The sequence below is a fragment of the Chaetodon trifascialis genome, chromosome 18 (genome assembly GCF_039877785.1).
Source record: "Chaetodon trifascialis isolate fChaTrf1 chromosome 18, fChaTrf1.hap1, whole genome shotgun sequence".
Classification (NCBI taxonomy): domain Eukaryota; kingdom Metazoa; phylum Chordata; class Actinopteri; order Chaetodontiformes; family Chaetodontidae; genus Chaetodon; species Chaetodon trifascialis.
This window is the reverse complement of record NC_092073.1, coordinates 22199366-22225032: the sequence shown is the minus strand read 5'-3', so window position 1 is coordinate 22225032 and position 25667 is coordinate 22199366. Positions and strand designations below refer to the sequence as shown.

The 25667-nt window shown below is 47.1% G+C and overlaps 2 protein-coding genes across 3 annotated transcripts; both read right to left on the bottom strand.

The window, feature by feature from the left end:
- Positions 1-103: 103 nt before the first annotated feature.
- Positions 104-10095, bottom strand: tnfsf10 (TNF superfamily member 10). 2 transcript variants are annotated; one of them, XM_070986106.1, is made up of 6 exons: positions 9915-10095; positions 8890-9015; positions 5349-5394; positions 5105-5221; positions 3756-4000; positions 104-2738 (listed from the first exon to the last, which is right to left on the bottom strand). In XM_070986106.1, exons 1-6 carry the CDS (start codon positions 10020-10022, stop codon positions 2529-2531), a joined length of 852 nt encoding a protein of 283 aa, XP_070842207.1. In that variant the 5' UTR covers positions 10023-10095; the 3' UTR covers positions 104-2528. The 2 variants fall into 2 exon arrangements, with proteins under 2 accessions (XP_070842207.1, XP_070842206.1); XM_070986105.1 differs by having other exon boundaries at positions 110-2738; positions 3756-4003; positions 9915-10057.
- Positions 10096-19398: 9303 nt separating this feature from the next.
- Positions 19399-25503, bottom strand: LOC139346776 (neutral cholesterol ester hydrolase 1-like). The gene is made up of 5 exons (XM_070986049.1): positions 25155-25503; positions 23313-23535; positions 23149-23218; positions 22891-23062; positions 19399-22801 (listed from the first exon to the last, which is right to left on the bottom strand). The coding sequence occupies exons 1-5, from the start codon at positions 25287-25289 to the stop codon at positions 22181-22183; spliced, it is 1221 nt and encodes a 406-aa protein (XP_070842150.1). The 5' UTR covers positions 25290-25503; the 3' UTR covers positions 19399-22180.
- Positions 25504-25667: the final 164 nt, after the last annotated feature.

Below are 25667 nucleotides of genomic sequence, written 5' to 3'. Positions count from 1 at the left end.
GTGTGGTATTAGTACTTCTCTGCAGCCTGATGATGTCTGGTGCTGAAGGCGGCGTCTTCTCGTACTGCACTGCAACCAAACACTATCAGAGGTGTCACAAGTTCCTTTTCCAGCGTCTTTATTTCACATATTTACAGACAGAAACTCCTGCTTATTTACATTCACATTCAGTTTTTGGTCAATCTGGCAAACGGTATAAATTTAGTTTCATTGTTGAGAACCTGGTGTGTGTTCAGGTGTGTGCTTGCTGATGCCTTCCAGGTGTTCAAGGCGCAGATGACCGACTGCTGGATGTTTCCAGTTCTTCCATGTGGAGGCTGAACTCGAGGTACAGTCAGCATTCACATCAGTGTCTCAACAGCCACCTCACAAGTAGTAAGCTGAGTCAGTGCATTCATAATGAGATCGAGGAGCACAAATAAGACCTTTAAACCACCGCCACCCATCATCATCATCATCATCATCATCGGTCCTGGAGTGTCATACACATACAATGCCCCCCCCCCCATTCAGAGCAAAGACAAGACATTAAGGTGAAAAAAGGCAAAAGTGTTGTGTTTCTACATAAGTGCTACAGTGAACGCTGCATTCAATGTCATATTGGAAAAAACAACGCTGATGTTCAGCTGCTAAATCAGGATGAATCCGTGAATCTTACTGAGCTTTTGAGGGTTAATTCCCGCCTGGAAATATTAGTATTAGCTTTCAGCCGCATCTCATGGACTTCAGCAGCTGCCCGTCTCGCGACATGGCCACGTGGTGATGGACGTGGCTGCGGCCGCCTCCGTCATTGGCAGTGAGCAAAGAGGTGGAGCGTGGGTGGAGCTGAGGTGGCCGAATGAAACCAAGCAGTCAGCTGAACTTTAAGCCTCAATATGATTTAAAGGACTGAGTTACGTTAAAATTCAGTCGTCACAAACGGGGAAATTAGCTGAGTTGAGCATTTTAATATGGAGGTCTATGGGGACTACTCGCTTTTGGAACCAGCCTCGAATGGCCATTCGAGGAACAGCAGGATTTTGAAGCTGCTGCGTCAGCTTCATTTAGGTCTCACGCTGCCGTCCACGCCTCTGTGAAACATGGACGCCTGCAGCAGGCTGACGTTTGCTGGAAACTGAACGACTTTTTCTGCGTCTGAGGTCCGACTTCAGTACGAGCGTTTGTCCCAGTAGAAATCTGGTCAATGGACCCTAAAGGAAGAATTTTTTGTCAAGCTATTATTCCCTAAATCAAGTATGGACCTTCGAGCTTTGTTATATTCCCCGTTTCATCCAGCTTTCCTTTAGTCAGATCTAACTTATAATTTTGGTTTACGTGTCCTTGAGCATCGGTGGATTTGCAGCCACAATCACATGAAAGACAGATGAGCTCCAGAAAAATAATCCCACATTTCTACTGTTGGGATGCTGATGTGAACGGAGTGTGGACGTCACATCTGCAGTTAATCCAGCATGTCATGAATGCCCAAGAATACCAACCATTAGGGAGCCTTAAATGCACCGTTTGGAGAACAGCAACGACAGACGAGCCAACGCGCTGGAAGACGGACAGCAGGAGGAGAGGCTGCGGCGCTGCGGCCAACAGAAACACAGCGCAGGGTCTGATTCGCCGGCAGCGGGCTTTTAACATTTACTGTGACGGCCTGCGAAGCTCAATCTGACGATGAAGAGCAGAGTTCACAGAGAAACACACAAACACAAAAAAATGTACATCTTTACACAAACACACATCCAGAGTGTCACCGAAGTCAGATTATCGCTTCACGTTCAAACAAACGGATCTTAAAGGCAGCAAAGGAGGAGGAGGTGGCGCAGGTCAGCATGTGCATGTGTAAGATTATAATCAACACAGCGCCCCCGTGTGGAGAATCTGAAGGCTGTTAATGTTTCGAGTTTGGAGCCAGTTTTTAAAAATCCAGTCCAGTTATGGCAGATTATGACTGGATTAACAGGAAGCTACCGGTTTATTTCACGCTGCGGGTTCAACGGACAATCGCAAAGAAATCAAATGTTTGGAAATTCAGACACCAGATTGACCTTGAACGTAGCACAATGGAAGGGCTTGAGGTTTTAGCATTAATTTATGTTTTTTGCACAACTGCTTCAATGATTTTCTGTGAAAAAAAGTCAAAAAGTCCCAACAGCAGATGACAAATGGACGAAAACCAGCGATTAGTCAGGGGTCAGAGGCACAACCAGGCCGGCCACATCTGAACTCAATGTCGGTGTGCACAAAACAACCATCATGCTTTGCTCGTGAGCAATGCAAATCCAAGTATTTGTTGAGTTTGTGTAGCTCACACACACACAGCCTCGAATCCCTCTGTCTCCATGAAACCAATGCAGTCAAATTCTTTTGGTTTGTGATCTTAAAACAGAGACACACTCGTCTGCCAGTCGCTGCAGCAGTTTTCCATTTTCTGGGCTCGTTAGCGGGAAAAGTCTCGATCTGATTCGTTCATCGCAAACACCAAAAACAGGCCGATCCGGCTCCTCTCAGACCGACCCACGATCCCGAGTCCTCATCGCCTAGCTGATGAGAAACGCCCCGAAGAAGCTGCTCTTCTCGTCCATGTCCACGGCGGAGGCGTTGGTCACCGTGACGAACAAGCGGTCGCCGCTGCTGAGCGGGAACAGCCCCCCCTGGTGGGCGGAGTGGAGGGAGAACTGGGAGCCCCGGGACCAGCAAGAGGTCCGGCTCGTCTTCATCAGCAGGATGGGCACCGGGTACGAGCTCACCTGGCAGAGGAAGGACAGGTGAGTGAGGGGGCGGAGCTGGATGGAATGAGGCGTTCAGGCTGACTTTGTGGGTGGGAATTCACAGCTACCGGCTAAGATCGGCCATTAATCAGAGGGCATTTGTCATCATTTATGCTGAAAACTATGACAATATCTTTATTAATGACCCCAGTTCAGAGAAAAGCAGAGCCGGCTGTGTGCTCTGAGCCGAGGTCTGAAGAAACTGGATGACTTTAACCACATTTTATTTGTCCTTAAAAACGTTAGTCAGCGGTATTCATCTTAACTGTCTGTCGAACGCAGAGACAGATTTCTCCTCGGGGAGCCAATAAAGGCCGATCAGATTAGGTCTGATCTGATCAGATAAAGGAAAGGCCATAATTTAATTCCCAACATTTGTTCAAACGTGTCTCGTGCAGACGGCGGTTTGATGGATCTGAGGGCAGCCGAGACTTCAGCCCGAGGACAGCGTTAGTCAATATGTGGCCAGTTTGAACAGTTTCACAAATCATCGTGTTTGCTCTGTGAAAACATCACATTTGGTTTTTGTTGAGACTTGTGATGAATTCCTTAAAGGCAAACATCTGCCGGCCAAATGCACAGAAGATTCAAAGCTCAGAATCTGGACTGAACGTCCTTCAGCACGTTTTACAACAGCAGAAAACATCCAGAATCTAATTCCCTCAATTTTACGCTTAAATTTCTCTCAGCGTTGTTTTTTGACACGCTGGTGAGAATTAAATCTAATCATCCATATAAATTTACAGCAGTCTCTACCAAACTGTCTGAGTGTCAGGTAGAGCTGGGTGTGGGACGCTCGCCATGCTGTGATGCATCACGCGCTCACTGTCTGGATTCATCAAAGGATTCAGTGAGTGAGACTCACAGGAGACCACCCCGAGTCCGTCTGTTGAGGGCTAAAGCGTTCGTCTCTGGCTGGAGGCTTCACCGTCCTCACCTCTCTTTTCTTCTTCTGTCTCTCTGGTTTTACTCCACCACATTTATCTGACACCTCACCTTTTTGTAGACGTACTGCAGCAGCGGTCTCCCTCTGTCCTCCACCTCCTCGCCGTCCTCGCCCTCCTCCTGCAGGGAGTGCGTGTGTCTGAAGTAGGTCTGGGCGTAGACGTAGTAGAGGCCGGGCTGCGGCACCACCAGCTCCCCGTCCACCAGCTGGACGTCCTGCAGGAAGGCCAGCCCCTTCTGCCCCTCCCACCACGAAATCTTCTGTCCCTGCACTCGACGGCCGGCCGAGACCGGAGCTGCTGGGAACAAGCAGTTCAGAATAAGATCACGAAATACGACCTTTAACATTAAATTTGTGACTTTGTCAGGCCAGATTTTGAGATCTTGAGTGAAAATTCTGATATTTACAAAGTCTAAATTTGGATTTTCTGTCCCTCAATATTATTATGAGATAGTAAGAAGTTAAAAACGTCACTCACTACAGAAACGCAGCGTTTTACCATCAGTACTTTTATATTCATCATTCATCATTCAGTGTCCTTTTCCCTGTGAAACATCTCTCTGATGGGATCGTCCTTCACTGCACGGCTGCACTCTGCACAGTGACCAGGCCACAGATGACCGCGAGTCTAATTTACAGAAATTCAGACTAACACGTTCCTTATCACGGCAGTGAGTGACACAGAAAACTCTGAACATCTTTGACATCTGGCTTCAGAGCGGGACAACTTCATTTCCAGACCTCTATGTGGGCAGTAACTTGAGTAAATCTGACATCCCCACGTCTCAGTTTTATAGATATTTGCAGTGGCAGACCTCCGCAGCCTCACGCTGTGCTTGCTTGGCTTTATGTCCTCCCACGTGGATTTTAAATTGAGGACAAACACGCAGCAGATTACAGGCAGGATTTACAACCTTCTCGATCAACACATCCTCGACTTAAATGAACAAATTCCAGATGCAGTTTGGCAGAAAGTCACCCGAAAGATTGAACTCATCCTCCATTTGTCGACGGGAAGATCGCACACAGGCTTCATCGGCCTGAGGGTAGACGGTCTAGACCCGACCAGGTCTGGTACAAGTCTTGCAAGGCCATATAACTTTTGGCAGCTAATCTTTGAAAACCTCGTTAAAATATCGGAGGAACCGATAATCCATCCCTTTTTACTGATTTACTTGGTGTTGCACCACAGGAAGTACATCTCAGAAGTCATAAAGGCCATCTGCCGGCCTTCTGCGAGTTCTGTACAAATCCACAGAAAGAGAAAAGAAAGAGCGGCAGGCCAAATTAAAACGGCTAAAGTTTAAATGGAGTCTGGTGCAGCCTGATCCAAGTCACAGTGTGACACTTCAGAGACACAGAATAAAGCAGATTCACGCTTAAACGCCGGCACGCTCACCTCCTCCCTCGCGCTCCAGTTTGGGCACAAAGCTGCCGGTGACATGGGCCGCGACTTTGGGGCGAGGCGAAGCCCGGTCCACCATCACAAGTGAGGGCAGCACCCGAGACACTTCATCTAAGGAGGAAATAAATAACAGGAGGATAATTCAAGTTTTTGAAGGAAGCTGACGTGTTTTAGCTGCACGATGCTCCTGAACCGCATCAGGTCATAAACATTCATCTCCGTGGTTCAGTTTTCTCACCTCTGACTGCCGATGAAATCTGCCTCTGGTAACGCTGAGACAGAGACTGCAGGGAAAACACAGAAAACAGCTTTTAAATGACGCATGAATGCGCCTTTAATGAATTACTGGTGACATTAACCGCATGAATCAGGATTGTGAAGAACAGATTCAAGCTAAAAAGCAAACAAAAAGCCTCCAGAACATAAAACTAAAGACTGATTTCTAAACTCTTCATCTGCCAGGACGAGCCACCAGCTCGCTCCACAGGTCGAGCCCGAAACTGTGCTGACTTCAGGATCAGGGGGTTTGCTCCGCCAAATAAAAAGGAGCCTTCATGTTCAGGTCGGTAACAGATCCGTCTCTGGTAATCGAATCGAGGCCCCCCCCCCCCGTGTTTTACGTTCCTTTGCCCAACGATTTGGCCCGAAAAGATGCGCCTCCTGCCAAACTGATGAAAACGATTTTCTGAGCTGTAGTGGACTCTGGACGTGTTTATTTCAGAAGAGTTTGTTTCCAAAAACATAAAAGAAATTGGAAAAACATGGTGAAAAAGGCATTGTGAAGGCACGAGGAAGGAGGGGAAAGAGGTTATAGTATAAAGGAGTGTTTTCCATAATATCATACGTTCATTATGATAAATACGCTGTGCCGGAGGAGACGGCTCCACCAGCGCTGCTGCATGTCCTGATGGTGCCAGTGGAGCTTTCCAAGGTTAATGATTTCCAATTTAAACATATTTTTACAGCTCCAGTAAGGACTGAGAGGAAGCTGAAAGAAAACCACTCATTTATGAGTTGAGTTTACCTGCAGTCAGTCAGCAGGAACCATGTTTTATGGCTAAAAGAGCCATATAATGAGCCTCAGACTGTAATCTTCCCTTGAAGTTTGACTCCAGCAAGACTTCATTTAGAGGGAAGCTTCAAAGGGAGATCTGCAGGTTTCTGTGGGATTTATCCATCAGCCCACAAATGCATGACGCTAAACAGGAAAGCTCATCCAAATGTGGTGGTCCTGCTCCTCCAGAGGCTTCAGCATGCACGAGCACGGCGCTGGACGGCGTTCAAGTCGAAATGCTGCACAGACTCCATCATCCCGACATAAAACCCAAGTCTATCTGCATGTGTCTGCCTTTTGTGAGCACTGCCAGTCCTCAGAAGTTTGTTCACATGTGCTAAAATTCAGCCCTAATGGTCAAACATGTTGGGTGTGTTTCTGAAGTCATTAGCTCTGATTTACAGCCAGATCTGTTTCTCCTCGTCTTTGGCTCGTGATGCAGGAACGGTTAGAAAACAAAAGAGATTTCATCTGCGATGTTTTCAGACGTTTTCCGTCGTTACGTCGGGCTAACAGTATTGGACGGATTGTCAGAACATTTGTGTAAACATTCATGAATCCTCCTGTTTCGCTGATCCTCTGACTTTTCCTCTAGCGCCACCATGAGGCAGATATTTTTAGCATATTTTTGTTAACAACCAAAAACACGCAAAGCCAAAATTAAAGTCGTTCCCATCAGCCTCGGCTGCATTTTATGTTTAGTGCTAATTAGTATTTGCTAACATGCTAAACATCAGCATGTTAGCGCTGTCATTGTGAGCATGTTAGCATCATGGCTAGCATTCTCAGATTAGCATTTAGCCTCACAGAGCTGCTAGCATGACTGCAGACTCCTTTATAAAGTTCGGTTTTATATTCAGTCTACATCCCTCACTGCTCTCAAAAAACAGGCAGTAAAACGTTGGAAATGTTACTGAAAATAAGCAAAATTATCTGCAACAGAACAGGAAAATTTCACTTTTTAAAATTCTTTTAAAGCAGCTTTAAACATCTAGTCTCCACAGTTATCTTAAAATTAGAGCTGCAGACTAAAAACGAGCACGTTGATTTTAATAAAGCAGTTTGTTTAAAAGTTTGTTTGCAAAACCGAGCAGCAACTGAAGCAAACGTTTCAGACATTTACTCGCTCTGCGTCCCGAGTTAACAGCGGCACTCTGGCTCAGACTGTCCGAGCATTTTGTTTATATTCTGAACTAAATTTAATCAAGCGGCCCAGTCACAAAATACAGACTGTTATTGAAGAGTAAGAGGAGGAGAATCAGGAGAGGAGAGCAAAGACAAACAGTACGACCAAGCAGAAAGGAAAGGAGAAGCAATAGTGTGTGTGTGTGTGTGTGTGTGTGAGCAGGCAGGTGAAGGCATTCCTGTGCTGATTAAACCTCACAGGATCACATCACATCTCCAGCTATGAAGGAGCTCATTGTGCGTCTGCAGACAGTGATTTGGATCATTTCAGCCTTTTTCTTCTGTTCAGAGCTCAGATCAGCAGCGCGGGAAGCCCCGAATAATGATGGTAATGATCATAATAATGATGGCAGTGATCATAATAATGATGGTAATGATCATAATAATGATGGCAGTGATCATAATAATGATGGTAATGATCATAATAATGATGGCAGTGATCATAATAATGATGGTAATGATCATAATAAAGATAATAACTGTGATTTCTGCACTACACTGAGCTCAGAGGGACGGACGGTCACATTGCTGCTTCTCACTTCTTTCAGTTTTAAAAAGCGAAGCTGGTGTTTTTCTACTTTCTCCATATCGTTAACAAGTCCAAAGAAGAAGAAAAGTCTCAAACCGAGCAGCATAAATTCCCGTTTTCAGGCAGGAACATGTATATAACCCCTCTGATCTCTCCAGCGAGCAGTAAAGTAGATTTATCAGCAGTTTCATGTGATGCGACTCTGTGATGGAAGGAAGAAACGATGCCGCGACGCCCTGCTCGTGTCGTCGTGTTTGTCAGGATGTGAAATCTGAAATTAAAATTCCACCAGTTACAGTGAATGTGTGAAAAAAGGTGCGTCCAGTCTTACAGGGTTAGATCAGAGTTTTTTCAGTGCAGGCGTATGAGCTGCAAAACGCAAATTCAAGTAAATGCTCACATTTGAGGAGCTGGAAGCTGAGAGTTTTTATCACTTTTGCTTCAGATTTGTCTGAAACTGTTAGAAAAATAGCTGCAGAGAACATTTCTATCAGCTAACGGTTAAATGAGCTGATTCTCGTGGCTCTAAATGGATTAAAACTCTGAAAACGTGTCACGCTGGCAGACCTGAACTGTCTCCAAAAGAGCATAAATGAAGCAATGTGCCTCGTTTTTCAGTTTCCTCAGTGTCGAAACCTGCGTGTGTCTCAGTCCCAGCTCTAAAAAGTATGACAACATAAAACCGGTCATGAATCTGCTGTATCGTTTGCTTTGTTGGCCTTTGCAGCTGAAGTGTGGGGAGGTTAGTAATGTCTCCAGTGGGTGGGGGCTTTCTGATCCAGAGCAGGCCACAGAAAAACTCTCAGCAGCTGGCCAAATAATCACTGAGTCATCAATACTGATGGACAAACACTGAACCGTGAAGGTCGTTTTGTGCTGGAGCCGCGAAGCCATGCTCGACGCTGAGGGTCACAATCAGGCTGTGAGGTTCAGCTTCAGGGTTTGAAGCGTGGGGGTCAGTGTTTGGAGGGTGGGGGTCAGCGTTTGGGGTCACCGCCGCGGTCGTCATACCTTCTCAATGAGCAGGTGGAGCTGCTGCGTGACCTGCCAGCACGGATCCCCCCGAGCGGCCGTGATGCTCTGCAGGTCGGCGCCCGTCAGGCAGGAAACGCTGCTCCTGGCAAACGTCTCCTTCATCTGTGAGAATGCCAAGAAGAACAGTTAATTTAACTCCTCATCACACACACCTGAGGAAGACTCACTTCACTTCTTCACTTCTGTTTGTCGGTAAACACTAAAGCTGTAACAGAAGAACAAAGATAATAATGATGAGGCACCATTCGCACCCACAGGTACCTCCAGTGTCACTACGACTGTCGTAAACTTTCTCCTGAGTCAACATTATTTCCTTCTTCTTCTTCTTCTTCTTCTTCTGTTTGGGTTTCATTTCCTCATATACTGCTGCTCCATCTCATCTGGGTTAATGATTCACTCCTGTAAACACAGCCTGAGAGCTGGACTGGCCCGCATCCAGGTAACCAAAGGACTCTGGCTTCATCAAAACAAGCAGAGTGAGTCCAGCACGCGCGCGTGCACGCAGCGCTGTAAAACGCGTCCTAATTATCGCAGCTCATCAGAGAAAAGGCTGCAGTCCTGCCAGAGCTCGTTACTTCCTCGTCCTGTTTTCGAGTTTGCAAATGCAGAGAGGATGAAGGTGTGTGCCTTTGCATGAGGCTGCATTCTGCAAAGCACAGCAGTTTTACTGTGAAAGCCATATATGTGGCCTGCATTGAGCAAAACCGAAAAGGAATCGGACGCGTCCTGGATTGTTTCTGCTGTTGAGCGCAGCGACAGAACCAGAGCGCGTAAAAACGGCTTCAGAGTGTTTATCTAAAGGCTGTCAACACTAAACTCAGGGCTAAAGTTTGTAAAGAGTTCAGTCAAGTGTTCAAGGTCAACAAAAAGTCTAGTTTTCATGCAGCTGCGTTCACAGGCAGAGGACTTCGCGCCCACCTCGCGGTGCGCACTGCTTGGCGATGCGTAAAAGCCGCCGCGCGCCTCCGGTTCGTCTAGCCGAACTTTTGCTTTTTCCTTACCGAATTTAGAGCAGTGGTGAAGTGCAGCACGGTGATGGTGACGACCACAGTCTGCAGCAGGACCGCCAGCAGCAGGAGGACCCCGAGCTTCGGACCGGAGCCCGTCATAACGACAGACCCGCCGTCCGGTACCCGACCAGCGTCGTCCCGTCGCTCTCAGACTTCCAGAACAAGAACAATGGCAGAGCGCTGTGTCCTTAACTCCTACCCTCCCCGTCCCCTGCAAGCAGGAGGAGGAGGAGGAGGAGGCGGGGCCGGCCTGCAGAACAAGAGCTTTTCCCTCTATGAATTTCTCCTGGAGAGATTATTGTTTCATTTGTGCGCTGGACAAACACAGATAGCCTCAGAGTTTATTGTGAGCGGCCGTATCTTTACAGCTGATCTCTGCACTGAGCTTTACAGGAGAAAACACATTTTCCTTCAGAATATGATCAGAGATAAAGCTTTAAAACACGCACAGAGAGGCCCAGCAGCTGGCACGTACGTGACTTTTATGATGTTTAAACTCACCAAAAGTTTCAGCCGCTTGATGTTAAACCTCCAAATCAAACGTGAACTCCTGTTTTCTGCTCCGGTGAAGAGCAGCGCACCGATTCAGGAGAAAACCATAAATCAGGCTTTTCTTCAGCCTTCAAACCTGACTTCTTTGCTACCACATGCTTCCTCAGACCACGTGTAACCAAGATGTCAGGCTTCTTAAAAAGGTTTTCTGGATGTTCTTGGCATTTTTTTCCTGATTTCATCCGCTTTGGTTCTAGATCTCCATGTTTTATCCCATCCCATAATACACACCTGCACAGCTGTTCGCTCACATGTTCAGTATGTTCAGGAAAAGGTTTTGAAGGACAGACTACGATCACGTGTGTTCACCGCAGCGATGGGATGGTTAGCTGGTGCTGGTCTCATGTTTCCTCTGTGGTCGGATGTCTGAGGAGGAGACTGGTGGATGATGGGAGATTTCTTGGAAGCTGATGGTTTCTCGTCTTTATCAGATAACAAAAACATGATGTTCTCTTCTTGCTCGACGGCATTGCCACCCCGCTGAAGGATAGAGCGCACTGGAAAGAATTTCGAGGTTAGATGATGAGGTGTGATGAGGTCAGCGAGACAAAACATTTGCTCCTCAGTTTTCCACATGGCCTCACGTTTTTGATCTTCAACTTTGGTCTTTAAGATAAAATGAAAGTTCAGGTTTTCTGTCCGTCAGTGGTGAGAAAACACCAGCAAAACGAAACATTTTGGACCTTCAGCTTGTTAAATTAACTCGCTGACCTCTGTCTCACCGTTAGCTGCTTCTAAAGCTTCAGATGGACCAATCAGGAGAGAGGTCTCATGTCAAAGACGGAGCTCAGACACACAGATTACAGAAATGTGTCTGCAGACAGATTTCTGCTCAGTTTCCACTGTGATGCAACTCATTTCAACTCTGCAGTCTGGACTGAAACAGAAATCAAACCAGAATCAATCATCAATAATCAAACTGTTCACTGACAGCAGTTTTCTGAAGAGTCTCTGAGCCCATGTGTTCATCTCCTTCATCCAATCATGTGTTCACAAAGTGGTGAACCTCGCTGTGATCGACTGAGCCTTTCCCGGACGCCCCTTTCACACCCAATCACGATCCTCTCACCTGTTACCAATGAACCTGTTTACCTGTGGAACGGGCCAACAGGTGTTTTCTCTCCCACACTTTGAAACGTGTTGCATCAGATTGACTTCGTGCTGTTTTCACTTGACTTTATGTCTTCAAAGAAGAGCTAATGATCACTTTCTGTCTGATTTATGTTCTTCACGGCGTCCGGACGTCTTTGGAATCAGGGTAGTTTGAGGTCTTCTGGACCTTGTTGTAAATCACACTCTGAATCGACGTGTTGGGCCAGAATTGAATTCCAGGAACGTCGTTCTTTTGTGTGTTTTTAGCATCATCGACGTGATGAAACGCTTCTCAGAAGTCTCTGTTCTTTCCACCTGAACTCTGCAGAGGAGTGACGGCTCAGTGGGACGATTCTTCCATTTAATGCTTTAGATTCACTTTCCCAACACGTTTCTATCAGCATCAGTGGGGCCGCGAATCAGGACCTGAACGACTACTGAAGAGAAAGAAACCTCTTCATCTCTCTTTATTGCGATACTTGCTTGCTCTTCTTCTTCTTCTGTTTACGACCACCTGGAAAAGACCTCTCAGACGCTGAACAGTGAACTCAGCAGGTTGCAACTTCAGCAAAATAAAAGCATGAAAATGTCTGAAAACATAAATTTCTCTTTGCACACCTGCGTACCATTTTTTACTTTCAGCACTAAAAACCTGAAACGCTTCTGTGTCTCTTGCTGTTAACATCTTGCATATCTCCACTAATATCCCTTTTTTTCACACATTTTTGTCTCTTAAAAACTTCTTTAGAACCTCGAAAAGCTGAATTTGTTGCTGCTTTCCAGTGAAACGTTGTGAAAGCTGTTGTGTCTCAACAGCTTCTTACAGCTTTGGAAAAAGTGGCTTTATTTTTAGACATTCAGGCGTTTTCAGAGCAAAAATCTCTCTGAGGCCAAGCAACAATCAGTCATGAACACAATGCGAGCAGTAAAGGTTTCCTCCCCGACGTTCAGCGCGCCTGGCGGGGCCTCCGACAGCTTCGGTTGCTTGGTTATCAGCGTGTTGGAGAGCGCTGAGGCGGGCTGAGCCTATAAATGGAACCTGGTCCCCGTCTGCTCGTTCCTGCATCTGCAACATCTGGCCTCAATCAGGCTCCTACGCCCCGCCGTCCCCGGGGAGACGCTCTCCACTTAGGTTTCACTGTGCTCCAGCGCTGCGCCTGCAGGGCCTGCTGGGGGTAACCGAGTCTGCGAGCTGCGAGTGTGTGTGAGACGAAGAGCGCAGACAATATGTGAGGGTCAAGACCGTCCATGGGAGCATCCTCAGGACGAGCCGGAGAGCCTTTCGCAGATCCCTGGAGCTGCAGCCTCGCCTCAACCAGAGCCACCACACGTCTGACCCCGACCGTGAATCCTTCCCGTCTCTGGACGAGCTTTTTGTCCAGAAACGAAGTGAAGGCCCCGCATTGTGGACGGATTTCAGCCCACGCTGTGATTAATGCGGCCTCGAACACACAGCCTTGAGTGTGTTCCTGAACGGCGGCCAAGTTTTGATGCGAGGAGGAGAACTGACCGACTCCCCCGCAAAGTCGACTCCCTCTCCGCCTCAGTCGCCTCCCAAACGCTGTCTCCCGCTCTCTTTGTGTCCGTCTGCCTCTTTCTTTGTCTCCCGTCCGGCCTCTTGTCCTCACGTTTGCTGCTGAGGAAGCTGCATTTCATCCATTTGTATGTTTTCAAGCTGTGCATCAAATACTACAAAAAAAGTACTTTTTCAAGCTTCTTGGTGCATCAATCATGAAGTTTGTGAGTTCCTCGAGGAGATGAGACATCAGATCCATGTGCGGTGATGAAGACACTGTATGCCTCCTCACGTTGATACAGGAAACAAGCATAAATGCCATATTTCCATCATGGTTTCCACATTATTTCCTCGTCGTTTGAGGTTTGACTGGAGCTCATAAGTTAGTGTTTCCCCGCCAGTTTTCACTGCTTTTGGATGGAAACTCGGCTTTTTGTGCGCGTAATGATTCAGAATGTATGAATCTGTGTTATTTATGGGGTTTTCTCCAGAAGCACCTGCATCCCAGGTGTGTCGGGAGTCTTTTGTGGGACAGAGCGATCACACGGTGTCACCGGTGGATCCTGACGTGATGAAGGTGCCGCCTGCTGATTGGAAGCTGTCCGGACTTGCTGCCTTCGTCAGGGCGGCCTGAGCTCGCTTCCAGCGCCGCCCTCGAGCTGTCTGAGCCCTACGGTTTTATTTACTCTCTGTTGTTGTTTTTCTGAGATTATGACCTTGTTTAATGACGTGTCGCGGTCGAGTCCTGGCATCGAGGACACTTTTTAAAATAGAAAATCCTCCGTCTGACTCAGTTTCAGTCACAGAAACGATTATTGCCAAAGCAGTGAAACTAATGAAGCAAGAAAGGGAAATGAAAGAACTTTATCCTGCTTAAGGCCCATAAATGTGTGTATTAATCATGCTGGGGGGTGCAAAATGTGTTTAAACATGCAGGGATTTTGACTAAAAAGGTCCTCACAAGGTAAATAATTGTGTTCTTTAAAGGTGCGTTCAGGTAGAAATGGACCATTATTAACACAAACAGGAACTATTGAGACAGTAAGTGAAAACTAACATGCTCAGAGTGGAAATCTCCCTCTATGAGTGCTGGCCAAGGTAAACACCCTGCTAACACACACACACACACACACACACACACACACACACGCACACACACACACTGTATTAATTTTGTCCCTCCCATTAGAGAGAACACAGAGCTGAACAATATCACTGATATCTGGCACGCACACACACACACACACACACCTCGGGAAGAGAGAGGTGGGACAACCAAGCTGACCAATGAGCAAACAGGAAACTTTTGGGGACTTTCCAAAGTCTCCAAACTTTTTTTTTTTGTCTCCACTTGCTTATGTCAGAATTTTATGTTGACGTGTGTGTGTGTGTGTGTGTGTGTGTGTGTGTGTGTGTGTGTGTGTGTGTGTGTGTGTGTGTGTGACGGTTGCTCACTCGCTGCTTCACTTCATTTCAGGAATCAAGAGTTCAGAGGGAGGCGACGATCGATCGAGGAGGGCGAGGAGAGGCAGAGGGACCCCTCCAGATACGATGACTAATACGTGGACGTGTTTTACTCACGCTGTGAGGACATAAATCTGTTCACACGTAACAGAATGAAGGTACACTCATATAAAACTCCTCTAAATATGAAATACGCTCGTAAACGAGCGGCTGCACCGGCCGGTCAGGCTGCAGCTCACATCCGACTCTGTGAAGACTCTGAAGGAGTTTAATAAAAGTGTGTTTTCTGCTGAAATGGAAGATTCCAGTGAGAAATGTCCAAGCTGTCTTCACTTAGAGACTGTTTTCCAGTGGACTGACAGAGAGCTTTGACCATCACCTGAAGCTCAATACCAGCGCAGCCAATCAGCTGCTGCTGCTGCAGAGAAGCTACACCCTGAACGCTGGCCCTCAGTCAGTCTGAGGGGTCAAATCGTCCAGTATGGACGCAGGTTCCCTTCTCGCCTGATCGCTGGATCTCTCTGATCTGGATTCATGTTGATCCTGGAGGGACAGATGTGGTTACACTGCAGCTTTTGTCTGTTTGACACAGTGCTGTGTGATCTTTGAGGGATGGCGACGATGGTCCCGCAGATGTCAAACTCTGCAGCTCTTCATCAGCGTCATGGGAGACCACCTCTGATCTGACGCTCTTCTGTCTGAGCGCCATCAAATCTCTGCAGCCGGGCTCTTAAAATGTGGTGGAGAGCCTGGAGGGTGGAGGCTGGTGTAGCAGCGACACACATGGTGGGATGCTGAGGTGTCCGCATACTTCTGGCCATGTCGTGTGAGCGTGTGTGGTTTCGTGTGTGTGTCTTTGTGTGTGCAGCCTGCAGAGCGTTTGAGGCCCACATGGTGCTTTTCTCCTCCTCCCCTCCCATCTCTCTCTGTCCTCCCTCCCTCTCTCTCCCCTTTCTGCAGTCTGGCCCTCCCTCGCTCGCCCCCTCCACCTCTTTCCAAATTGCTTTACGCTCCCTCCTCTCCCTCTCTGTCAGGAAGACGTGAACAATATGACCTTTAGCTGCAGCGATAACATTCTCCCTCATGAATTCCGCGCCGCTCCGGCTTTCCTTTCACATTCTGGTTTGTTTTCGCTCCCGGCGCCTCTGTTTTTTTAAGAAATGATCATCTCGGCACCCGGAGATTAACGAGGGGGGGCCTGCATGGGGTCACACACACACATACATGCATTAAACGTGTGTCCACGCTGCAGCTGAGGACGTCTCATCGCCGTTTTCGTCTTCTCACAGTCGCATTTAAATCAGTGTGAAACGCTGCACCAAGTTTTCTGCTGAAATGTCCACAAATGAGGCCCACAGGCAGGGCCGGGTTACGCCGAAAGGGGGCCCCGAGGCAAACATGAGCTATGAGCCCCCAAACCGCCCCCCCTCCGGACTGTATGTGCTGTCATTTCCAACGAGCGTGGGGTACAGAGGACACAAGTCGCCTTCATCACGGCTGGTGCTCCAGAGGACGAACAGGCCTCCTGTGTGGAGCCTCACCTGCGTGTCAGGTGACTCCATCCAGGTTTCTTTATGAAGCATAAAAACTGATGATAGTTTACAGTCAAAGCAGCAGTTTTGTTAGTTTCTTCTGCTCCTAACTATTCTTTTCAGTGTTGATCATTCTCCTGGTGGATCGATGGCCGTGATGGCGAGTCCACACGGGTCAGGATGAGATGCTTTTTCAACCCTCACGGGACTTTAACGCTGCTTCCAGTCGACATGCATGTTAGCATCTGGTTTCAAGTCTCGAGTCCCAATTCAACAGCAACAAGTCCTGAATTTTGACCCGGAGTCCCAAACACGTCAGGATGTGCTCTTCAGCACGTGTAGCGCAGCTTTAACAGCAGGACCTCGGCTCCGCTGATGCTAATGAAGTTGGACGCTCTGGCATCTCTGTCTGAACTTTTTTCTTCCTGAAAATTGTTTTGTTGTCAGTTTTTGGACAAAACAAAACGATCTTTGGTGTCATTGTTTCCAGCTGGAGCTCAGCAGCGCAGCGTGAGCGCCTCGTGGAGCGTTCGCTGGTCGAGTGACGTTAGCGTTAGCTGAACTGACTCCTGACGCGCCTTTTCAACGACACCCTTCAGTCTTTGGCCAGTCAGACATTTTCAGGTCAAAAGGCTGCGACAGAAGTCCGAGTCGAGTCTTCAGATCTGTGACTCGAGTCAGGTCACGTGACTTGTCCACGCCTCTGGTATGTAAAACACTACTTGTCAAAACGCGCTGTTTGTCATTAGCCGACAAAGACAAGTCAACAGTAAGCGATGCAGCATGTGTGCCAAAGGAAGTCAAGCAAACAGGCTTCACGCAGAGACAGAAAAACGTTTTCCCAATAATTTAACACTTTCTCTTTGTTTTCTGGATGCTTCCGTCTCACCACCATCGCCCGGCTACTCTGATCTTTTGCAGCTGTTTCCTGTTTGCGCGACATCGATGAGCAACAGCACGCTCAGAAATCGAGCTGTTTGTTTGTCATCTTCCGGCGTGAACTCTGAGTACTTTTACTCAAGTTCTGTACTCAAAGTACACATTTCAGGTATTTTCTTCTTCCTACTGTTGGACTCTTTCCTTCATTATAAAGTTACTTTACGAATAAAAACAAAAGAAAACATGAAAATGTAAAAGTGGAAACAATCAATTAGTGACAGAAAAAAACAACTTTGTTAATCATTCAGTTCATTTTTTGCTGCTTCTCCTTTTAATTATTTTGATTCCTTTCTTTTCTTTCATTTCCCTATTTTTTTTTTGTTCGTTCTGTCTTTTTATGTGAAGCAGGTGCAACTTAATGATCATTACAACAGGAAAACTAACATGAATGCATGAGTCATACAGCAGAACAGTCACAGGGACATTTGACTGCACTCAGTACTTTTACTTCCAATGCTTGAAGCACATTTTCCTGATGATACTTCAGGAACATTTCAGCGCAGGACAGAGCGGCTGTCTCAGTTCGACTGTCCCTGCTGTTGACGGTCCGAGTCGTCCTGAGTCTCCCGGTGACAGAGGTCGTTCACTGCGGGGTTAATGCAGCGGCAGCAGCGATGCTGTTAATGCTGGAATTCATGTTTTTGTGTCAGATCTGCCAGCTGCACATCCGTCATCCTCAAAGGAACCACAATGTGGAAGAAAGCCTCAGTTTTGTTTTCCTGCAGGCACTCGCTGCCCTGCCAGAGCTGCAGTCTGTCACAGGAAGTGACACTTAGAGCCACGCAGCGTTTTCACACTGTGGCGTTCGTACTTTTACTCAAGCAAAGCATCGAAACACTTCATGAAGTGCACCCGTGAACGCGCACAGTGGATTGTGGGATGCTGAGGAAGAACCAGCTGTTTTCTCTAAACTCGCAGAGACTCTGTAACATGTGACTCGTTGACCTCTCGTGACTCGTTTCATCTTGAGTCATGGGCTCTGAAGGATCCTCCCTCTGATCTCAGGCTGAAGTGCGTGCTGGGAAAAGCTCCCTCCTCTGTTGTGACTCCAAATGGGATTAAGTGGTTCTGGAAAACAATGGCAGCGTGGATGCTCGGTGGCGCGGCCACGCTGGCAGAAGGCTGCAGTGTTGCAGGCTGACTGGCTTCACTGATCCATCGCCCAAACATGCAGTCGTTGGGTAATCGAGGCCCAGTGGGCGCTGATCAAAGCGTGTTCGATCACAGCCTCCACATGCAGGTCTGCTGATGCAGGTTTGGCTGCGATGGCACGCAAACACACACAAACCTGTTTGTCAGGAGCTGCTGTCGACGGGCGTGTTGCGTTCTGTCAAGCGAGCATCTGATGGGTTTGGTTTCTGTCTCTGCAGGCTTTGACTTGTGCGAGGAAGAGGCAGGAAGTGAAGGACGCAGAGAGTCAGAGGCGGCGAGGTTTCTTTGATATCCAGCGAGAGGTGAGGAAACCGAGCTGAGAGGGAAATCTCTTCTTCACCGGGAGGACAGATGGAGAGTCTGGTGCAGATCTGTAGCTCTGGCCTTGTTTTTATCGCAGGACCTCATAAATCAAAAGGCAGGGATTTAAAAAAAAAAGCACCCAAATGCAAATCCATCACAGAAAAAGTTCCATGAAGTTCATAAATCTGACGTAAAAATGAAGAACAAAAGGAGCCGGTGATTCATGTGATAACTGACATCTACACTTATTTATAACATGTGATTTACTGATGGAGCGTTGAGGTTTCAACCAGGAGGAGGAGGAGGAGGAGGAGGAGGAGGAGGAGGAGCGCCTCCCATGGCAGACCTTTATTCTGAAGGTACGACGCGGAAACAGTCTGTGATCTTTGCCTCCTTTAATAATCCAGTCAGAATAATCATTGTGTTTGTTAAAGAAATGCTGTGTTTTTAATATCTATGAAAATAACAAATAAAAACAAATGATGACTGAAAAAACTAGAATCAAAAACTGTTTTATATAGAATTACTCTATTTGTAATATTTGGAATAATCAATAAGTAAAATTAACTTGAACTAAGAAATCAATAACTAAACTTTAGTGATCATAATCAGTATTAACAGAGTAAATTAACTGCACTCTATTCAAATTTCTGTCATATTGTAAATAGTTCTAAACTATATTTTTAATACCTTATGATAAATTAAAATATATATTTCTTAAAGTAAATACTTTTATTATGTCATTTATTACAAATATAAACAGTGGAGACATTAATAACATTAGTAACCAAAAAACTGTAATTTAAAAATGAGCATAACTATATTTTTGAAGGAATTAATCCGTTTGTAACAGCTGTGATAACTAATGAGTTTAATTAACGACGTCAATGAGTTAAAGTTTTTCACAGAATCCACTCAGACTGTTAATCAGGGATATTAATTTGTTTATTTCCTTAAAACAGTGCACATTTTACAGCAGGTGACCCTTTAAACCTCATCACAGCACACACACACACACACACACACACACACACACTCTCAGTGAGTCGAATACAGCAAAGAGGAGCTCACTGCTGCCTTTGCACAAATTATAATTTCCTCAATTAATCAATAATTAATAATAATCCATGTGATCTATGAATGTTAGAAAAATGGTGTTTTCAGATGTCTTATTTTTTCTGCCCAACAGCCCAAAACTCAAAGATATTCAGTTCATTTAATTTCCCCGGCGTGGGATTAATACACCTTATCTTATCTTATCTTATCTCATCTTATCTTCACAGTGATTTTACAGAACAAACAGAGAAAAGCAGAAAAGCAGTTCATGAAATCAGTTCATTAATGAATCTTTTCTGCTCTTTGCGTCATAAATAAATGTTTCCATTTGCAGAAAATATATGATTGATGTTTAAGAGTTTTAGTTGTGCTGACTCTTCAGATGAGTTGATCTGCGGCAGCAAACAGCAGATCAGACGTTCTTGTTTAAAGCGTCAGTCTGTGAGAAGCCGAGGACGTCCAGAGATCGCCCTCTACAGGCGCTGCTGCGCAACAGCACTGCTGAGCTGTCACAGTGAAACAAAAAACAATGGACATTATCAAATTTCTGGCTCTGTGGGGGTGCATGTGGGGCCAGTTTGGTGAATTAGCTCTGCTGAAACCTCCCGTTACATGACCATAATTAAATCTTATTTAAACAATATAAAACCATTTAATGTGTAATTCCACATAGCATTAAAATGCCAGCACTGACACTCAGTCTTTGTCCAGAGTCCTAATCGAATCTTAAAACCCACATTTCCCATTTACTTATTTCACAATCCTGCGAATCAAAACGCCATCGCTTGTTCCTAGAAAGTTTAGAAAAGGAGAGAGAGGAATCCACAGGACTGAACCAGCATGGGGGGGTCATGTGTTCTCACATGAATTTCACAGCTATCTTCATCATCGTCATCACTGCGATGGCCCTGCGAAGGCATCGGGGGGGGGGGGTTCAGAGCGAGAGGGATACTGTCAAACATACAATATTGCACAATCCAGTGAGTATACACAGATGTGAACTCTGGCATACTTTTAGCGCGCACACACACACACACACACACACACACACACACACACACACACACACACACACACACACACACACACACACACACACACACACACACACACACGCTGCAGCCTTGACTGGCCTGTTCTGTGTGTTCAGCGCACAGATTCAGTGTCTCGTTGCATCATAGAGGAACAAAAGCTGAAGATAACAGGAAGAGCGACCTCGGCCTCTCAGACTGGTCCAATCAGGCTGCTGGAGCGTCTTTTCGTTGCTTTATGGGAATTTATTTCCCTAAAAGTTGCTCCTCCTGTTTCAGTTTTCAGCACGAAGGGCAGCTCAGAGGAAAAGCTGGTGAAGCGGACCAATCACAGCCCAGCGTTGGATGTTTTAAATAAAGGTTTTTCTGCTGAGAGTTCTGACGTGGGATTCGTCGCCGGCTGTAAATTCGTCTCTTGTTCAGGACAGTTTGACCTTCTGACGCGTTTGATTCACGGTTTTAAAATAAGTGGAGCTCCAGCAAACTTATTTCCTACAATCAGCTTCTGTAAAAAATTTGTAAAATCAAAACAAAAAAAGCAAAATCACAGGTTGTTTTTTTTTCCTGAATGCTCTCACTGATATAAATTAGTATTATTGGAGAGCGTCTTGTGTACTTCTGTGTACTTGTACATGTTGTCTGTGGAGTCGAAGGTCCAGTCAAAGACACGCTGAGCGCTCACCTCGCCGGCTCGGACACAAACTGGATTTACGGGCTTTGACGTGAGTGTGAATCCTTCTTTGGTGGCACTTGATCGGAAATGTTTTGGTTTTTCAGTGAGGCGGCTTTGTGATTTTCAAAGGCAGAACGAGTCGATTTTCCTCAAAATAAAATAATAATTTCTGACTTCGTGTGTTCGAGCCTCCAACACCTGGTCCACAGGTTCACAGGTGTTTCTAATCCAGGGTTTTTCAACCTTTGGTCTCAAAAATCCTGTACACACAAAAAAAACTGAAAAACTGAAAAACCACGTTGGCCAATCAGAAGCCTGAAAAAAGCTATTACCTGTGTGCTACCTGCAAGCAGAGGACAGGAGTTTCTGAATGTCTCCAAAAAAAAGGCAGTTTTGCAGGACCTAAAACTGCGTCTGTGTGTGGACGAAACGCCAGAACTCACAGGAAAAGTTGCGTTCAGAAAATTCCCGAGTTCATGTGGACGAGACCAAGAGGAGACGCTGAGACAGACAACTTGCTCGACTCATTCTGCCTTTAAATGAGGAAGTGGAGTAACGTCAGCAGCAGACTCGGAGGTGAAACGATGGTGCTGCTGCTTCGTCTCACTGTTTGTGATGTTACACTGCAGAAGCTCAAGGAGGCTTTCTTGATCCGGCTCTGGCTTGCCCCCTGGTGGACGTCAGTCTGAGTCCTCCAGCACACAGGTGAGGTGTGTAGAAGCAGGTACACGAGGAGCCGTCCGTGTTTTTAAATTCAACACCTCCTCTGACTGATGTCTCGCTCAGGCTGCAGCAGCAGATCAAACCTGCGACCTTCCGGGTCACAGGTCCAAAGACGGGTCCTCCCTGCAGGTCCACCGAGGAGCTCCAGAGGACCAGACTCTCGGCTCCGGGACGGGTCTGGGGCCACAAACCTGCTCCAAGAGGATCTGCATTGCTTTGGTTGTCTACAGGTTCTGGTCCAGCCAGCGGATGTAGCTGTTCATGCTCCTCTGTCCAACGCTGGACATCACCGGCGGGAAGGCGAACACCATGCAGCCATGGAAGCCGTCCTCGTAGTGGTCACTGGTCACCGTGACGCCGGCGTCCCGCAGGCGTCTGACGTACATCAGCCCGTCGTCCCTCAGCACGTCAAACTCACAGGTCATCACGTACGCTTTGGGCGTCCTGCCCAGAACCCCCGGCTCCGCCAGCAGCGGCGCCGCCCTCACGTCCATCAGCTCCGGCACCTCGCCCATCACCCCCGGTGATCCCGTTTCTTTGACGACTGGCCGGAAGCGCTTCCTGCGTTCGGCTGGGAGCAGAGTGGTCCAGTCCAGCTTGGAGCGGGTGCTGGCGCTGACGGCCGGCTGGTCCAGTGAGCTGTGGTTGTTGGCGAGCAGCAGGGGCTCCAGTGAGGCGTCGGCGCCCAGGTACTGCAGCCAGAAGCGAGCCATGACGGGCCGGTAGAGGATGGGCACGCCCTGGTTCTGCTGGTAGGACGGCGTGTAGAAGTCGAGCGCCTGCAGCACGGGGTAGATCAGCGCCTGCAACTTGAAGCTCGCCGTCAGGCTGCGGTCAGAGCTGAGCTGTGGACACACTCAGGGTTAAGACCTCAGCTCACTGGATATTTGGATTGTGTGTGTGTATATTTGTGTGTTAATGTGTGTGTTTCTACCTCCTGTGCCACAGCGGCAGCCAGGTTTCCCCCGGCGCTGTCCCCGGACACACACACCCTCTCTGGGTCGATGCCGTAGCGCTCTAACACCTGAGAGGACAGGAGAGACCGTGACGCTGCCAACGCATCGTGGTACTGGTCTGGGAACACCGCCTCCGGAGCGAGACGGTAACTGAAGCCAGAGGACACGAAGAGAAACGGCTGCATTACATGGAAAGTGTTGGTGGTTAATCTACCTGCTGATGTGACAGAACTTACTCGACAGACATGACGACAGCGTCCAGGTCCTTTGCCATTTTCCGACAGAGCAGGTCATAGGATCGCATCCCTGTGGCGAGTGATGAGACATCATGACGTCATTAAATGTGGACGTGAAACTCAAAAATCCTCCTTTTCTGCAGAGTTTTGAAATCAGCACTCACGTCCGCTGCCGAGGGCCCAGCCCCCACCGTGGAAGTACAACACCCCCCTCCTCAGCTGCTTCCCCCCCTTCGGCTGGAAGACTCGGGCGGGCACGCCACCCAGCGTGGAGTCGGTCACGTGCACGGCAGGGCAGGAGCGAGCCTCGATCACCTCCACCCAGGACACCACCTGGTTCAACAGGTGCACCCGGTGGCACACGCCCAGCGCGTGAGCCACGTCGCTCTGGAAGCACAAACACACACCTGTCAGGTAAAACACGCTCTGCTGGCTGAAGAGAGGCGCTGAAATCAAAACTTTATTGACAGAATGAAGCCTTCAGGTGTCAAAGCAACCTGAGGAAACGTTCCTGAGCGTCTCCTGGCTGCACCAATGCTTCAATCAGAGGTGAAAGAAGCACTGAGATCTTTAGGAAAAGCAGCAATACCACAGAGTAGAAATACTCTGTTACTAGTAAAAGTACAAAAGTATGAGCATACAATACAAAGTACACCACAGAGTTAAAGCATTCATTATGCAGAATGGCCTGTTTCACAACATGTGATGCGTTCATGTGTTCATCGCTTTAGCTCTGAAAGGCGAAGCTGATTTTAATGACTTTCTGTTCTTTATCTTTAAATTTCTCCTCAGGGATCAATAAAGCTTTATCTTGATCTATAATATTACATTATCATTTACCTGTTGATGTGTTTTGTACTGTTAATAAATGCAGTGGAGTAGAAAGTACAACGTTTGCCTCTGAGCTGCGGTGGAGTACAAATACACAGCAGCAGCAAAAGGAGATAATGGATGCACACTGGGTTCACCCCAGACCGTCAGACCTGTGGACTCTCGCCCTGCCACCATGTCGGTTATAAAACACTGAACTAAGGCGGAGAACTGGCAGAAACTGAGCAGGGCGTGAAAACCCGTCCCGCTCACCGAGTGCGTGTGACAAACTCGTTTCAGAGATGAAGAGCTGGGTGTGTGAACGGCAGCTTCAGTTAGAGCTCATCATTACAGAGGAGCTGTGCCGCACGTGCACGAGGATGAGGTCGCATGTGCACGAGGCCGAGGTCACATGCTGGTTACACCGCCTCCATATGTAGGCTCAAAGGTCCCGTCCTACGAAAACCGAGTATCTCGGTGTATTTGGATGATTAAGTAGAAGATAATCCTTCAATTCATCAAAAAGTATCACAGAATTTACAGATACATGTACTTCACTGAACATTATTATTACTATGATACTGCATTCTCTGCTCTGAGCTACTATAAGTTACTGGAGTGCAGTATATCGTACAGTATCCTGCTTACTGTGTAATAATGATAAACTTTATTTGTAAAGCACCTTTCATACAGGAAGTGCTTTACAGTTTAATACAGAGTATTATTGTAATCAGTCTCAGCTGTTACATTCATTCATTCATTCATTCATTCATTCATTCATTCATTCATTCTACACTCAGATGTTTGTTCTCATTGAATCTGTTTTGACTTTTACTCTAATTTCTTCTTCTCTTATATGTTGTGAATCCAATGATTTTCAAATCCTGTAAAATGTGAATCTGTCCTGTCACATATCCTCAGCTATAGGCCGACCACGTGACGCTGTCCTACAGGTAAATGCTGCGCTGATCATTACGTGTTTCCTCGTGTCACCTGTTTGAAGTCGTTGTTGATATTTTGTCACCTGTCTTGATGCATTCACGCACATTCCGCTCTGGCTCTGTCCGCCTGTAAATGTCTAAATCCTCTGTATTTCTCGTTTTTTCTCTCATTTTCTGACCCTGCCAGCTCCCGGTTTTCCCTCACGTCAACCTGTCCTCCTCTCCCCTCCTGTCGGCGCATCCCTCAGCTCTCACCGCCTGCATGAAGCTCCGGAACAGCGCGTCCAGCAGCATCAGCTTCCACGGCTCGCTCACGCCGCTCGGCAGCGGCAGGTAAACGTAGTAGGCGGCCGCCGACAGCAGCACGGCCCCGGCCAAACGGAGCCTCATCGCGGCGCCGTACCTGCACAGAGCTTACCGCTCATATGGGATCCCACTCCCCCGGTCCCAGGCGATAGGTGGCTCCGCCAGGGATCGACGAAACATGGAGGAATGACCCTGATTTCAAAATACTAACTGGGTTTTAGGTCTTCAGTCTCTCTCACGGCAGCGATCGCGAACAACACGCGATCACGTCTTATTTTGAAATTTAAATCCAGGAAGTAGAGTTTGGATTGCGTAACGTGGCTTCTGACGGGAAATGTAGTTCTTAAAACGTCAACGCGTATAACTAGAAAACCAGCCTAAAAAACTCATTCTTTGGTTCACGTAACGTCGTTCATGAAATAATTTTAAATATTTTTATTAAGGAAGATAATTTCATAATAA

What these genes read in the sequence shown, in the direction of transcription:
- tnfsf10 (XM_070986105.1), bottom strand. Translation starts at nt 10,022, where the DNA reads ATGACGGGCTCCGGTCCGAAGCTCGGGGTCCTCCTGCTGCTGGCGGTC. An exon ending in ACTGGAGCGCGAGGGAGGAG is followed by an intron (nt 4,004 to 5,104) that starts GTGAGCGTGCCG and finishes GCTTGTTCCCAG; the next exon opens with CAGCTCCGGTCTCGGCCGGC. An exon ending in TGCAGTACGTCTACAAAAAG is followed by an intron (nt 2,739 to 3,755) that starts GTGAGGTGTCAG and finishes TTCCTCTGCCAG; the next exon opens with GTGAGCTCGTACCCGGTGCC.
- LOC139346776 (XM_070986049.1), bottom strand. Translation starts at nt 25,289, where the DNA reads ATGAGGCTCCGTTTGGCCGGGGCCGTGCTGCTGTCGGCGGCCGCCTAC. An exon ending in TCCGGAGCTTCATGCAGGCG is followed by an intron (nt 23,536 to 25,154) that starts GTGAGAGCTGAG and finishes TTGTGCTTCCAG; the next exon opens with AGCGACGTGGCTCACGCGCT. An exon ending in CTGCCGCTGTGGCACAGGAG is followed by an intron (nt 22,802 to 22,890) that starts GTAGAAACACAC and finishes GTGTGTCCACAG; the next exon opens with CTCAGCTCTGACCGCAGCCT.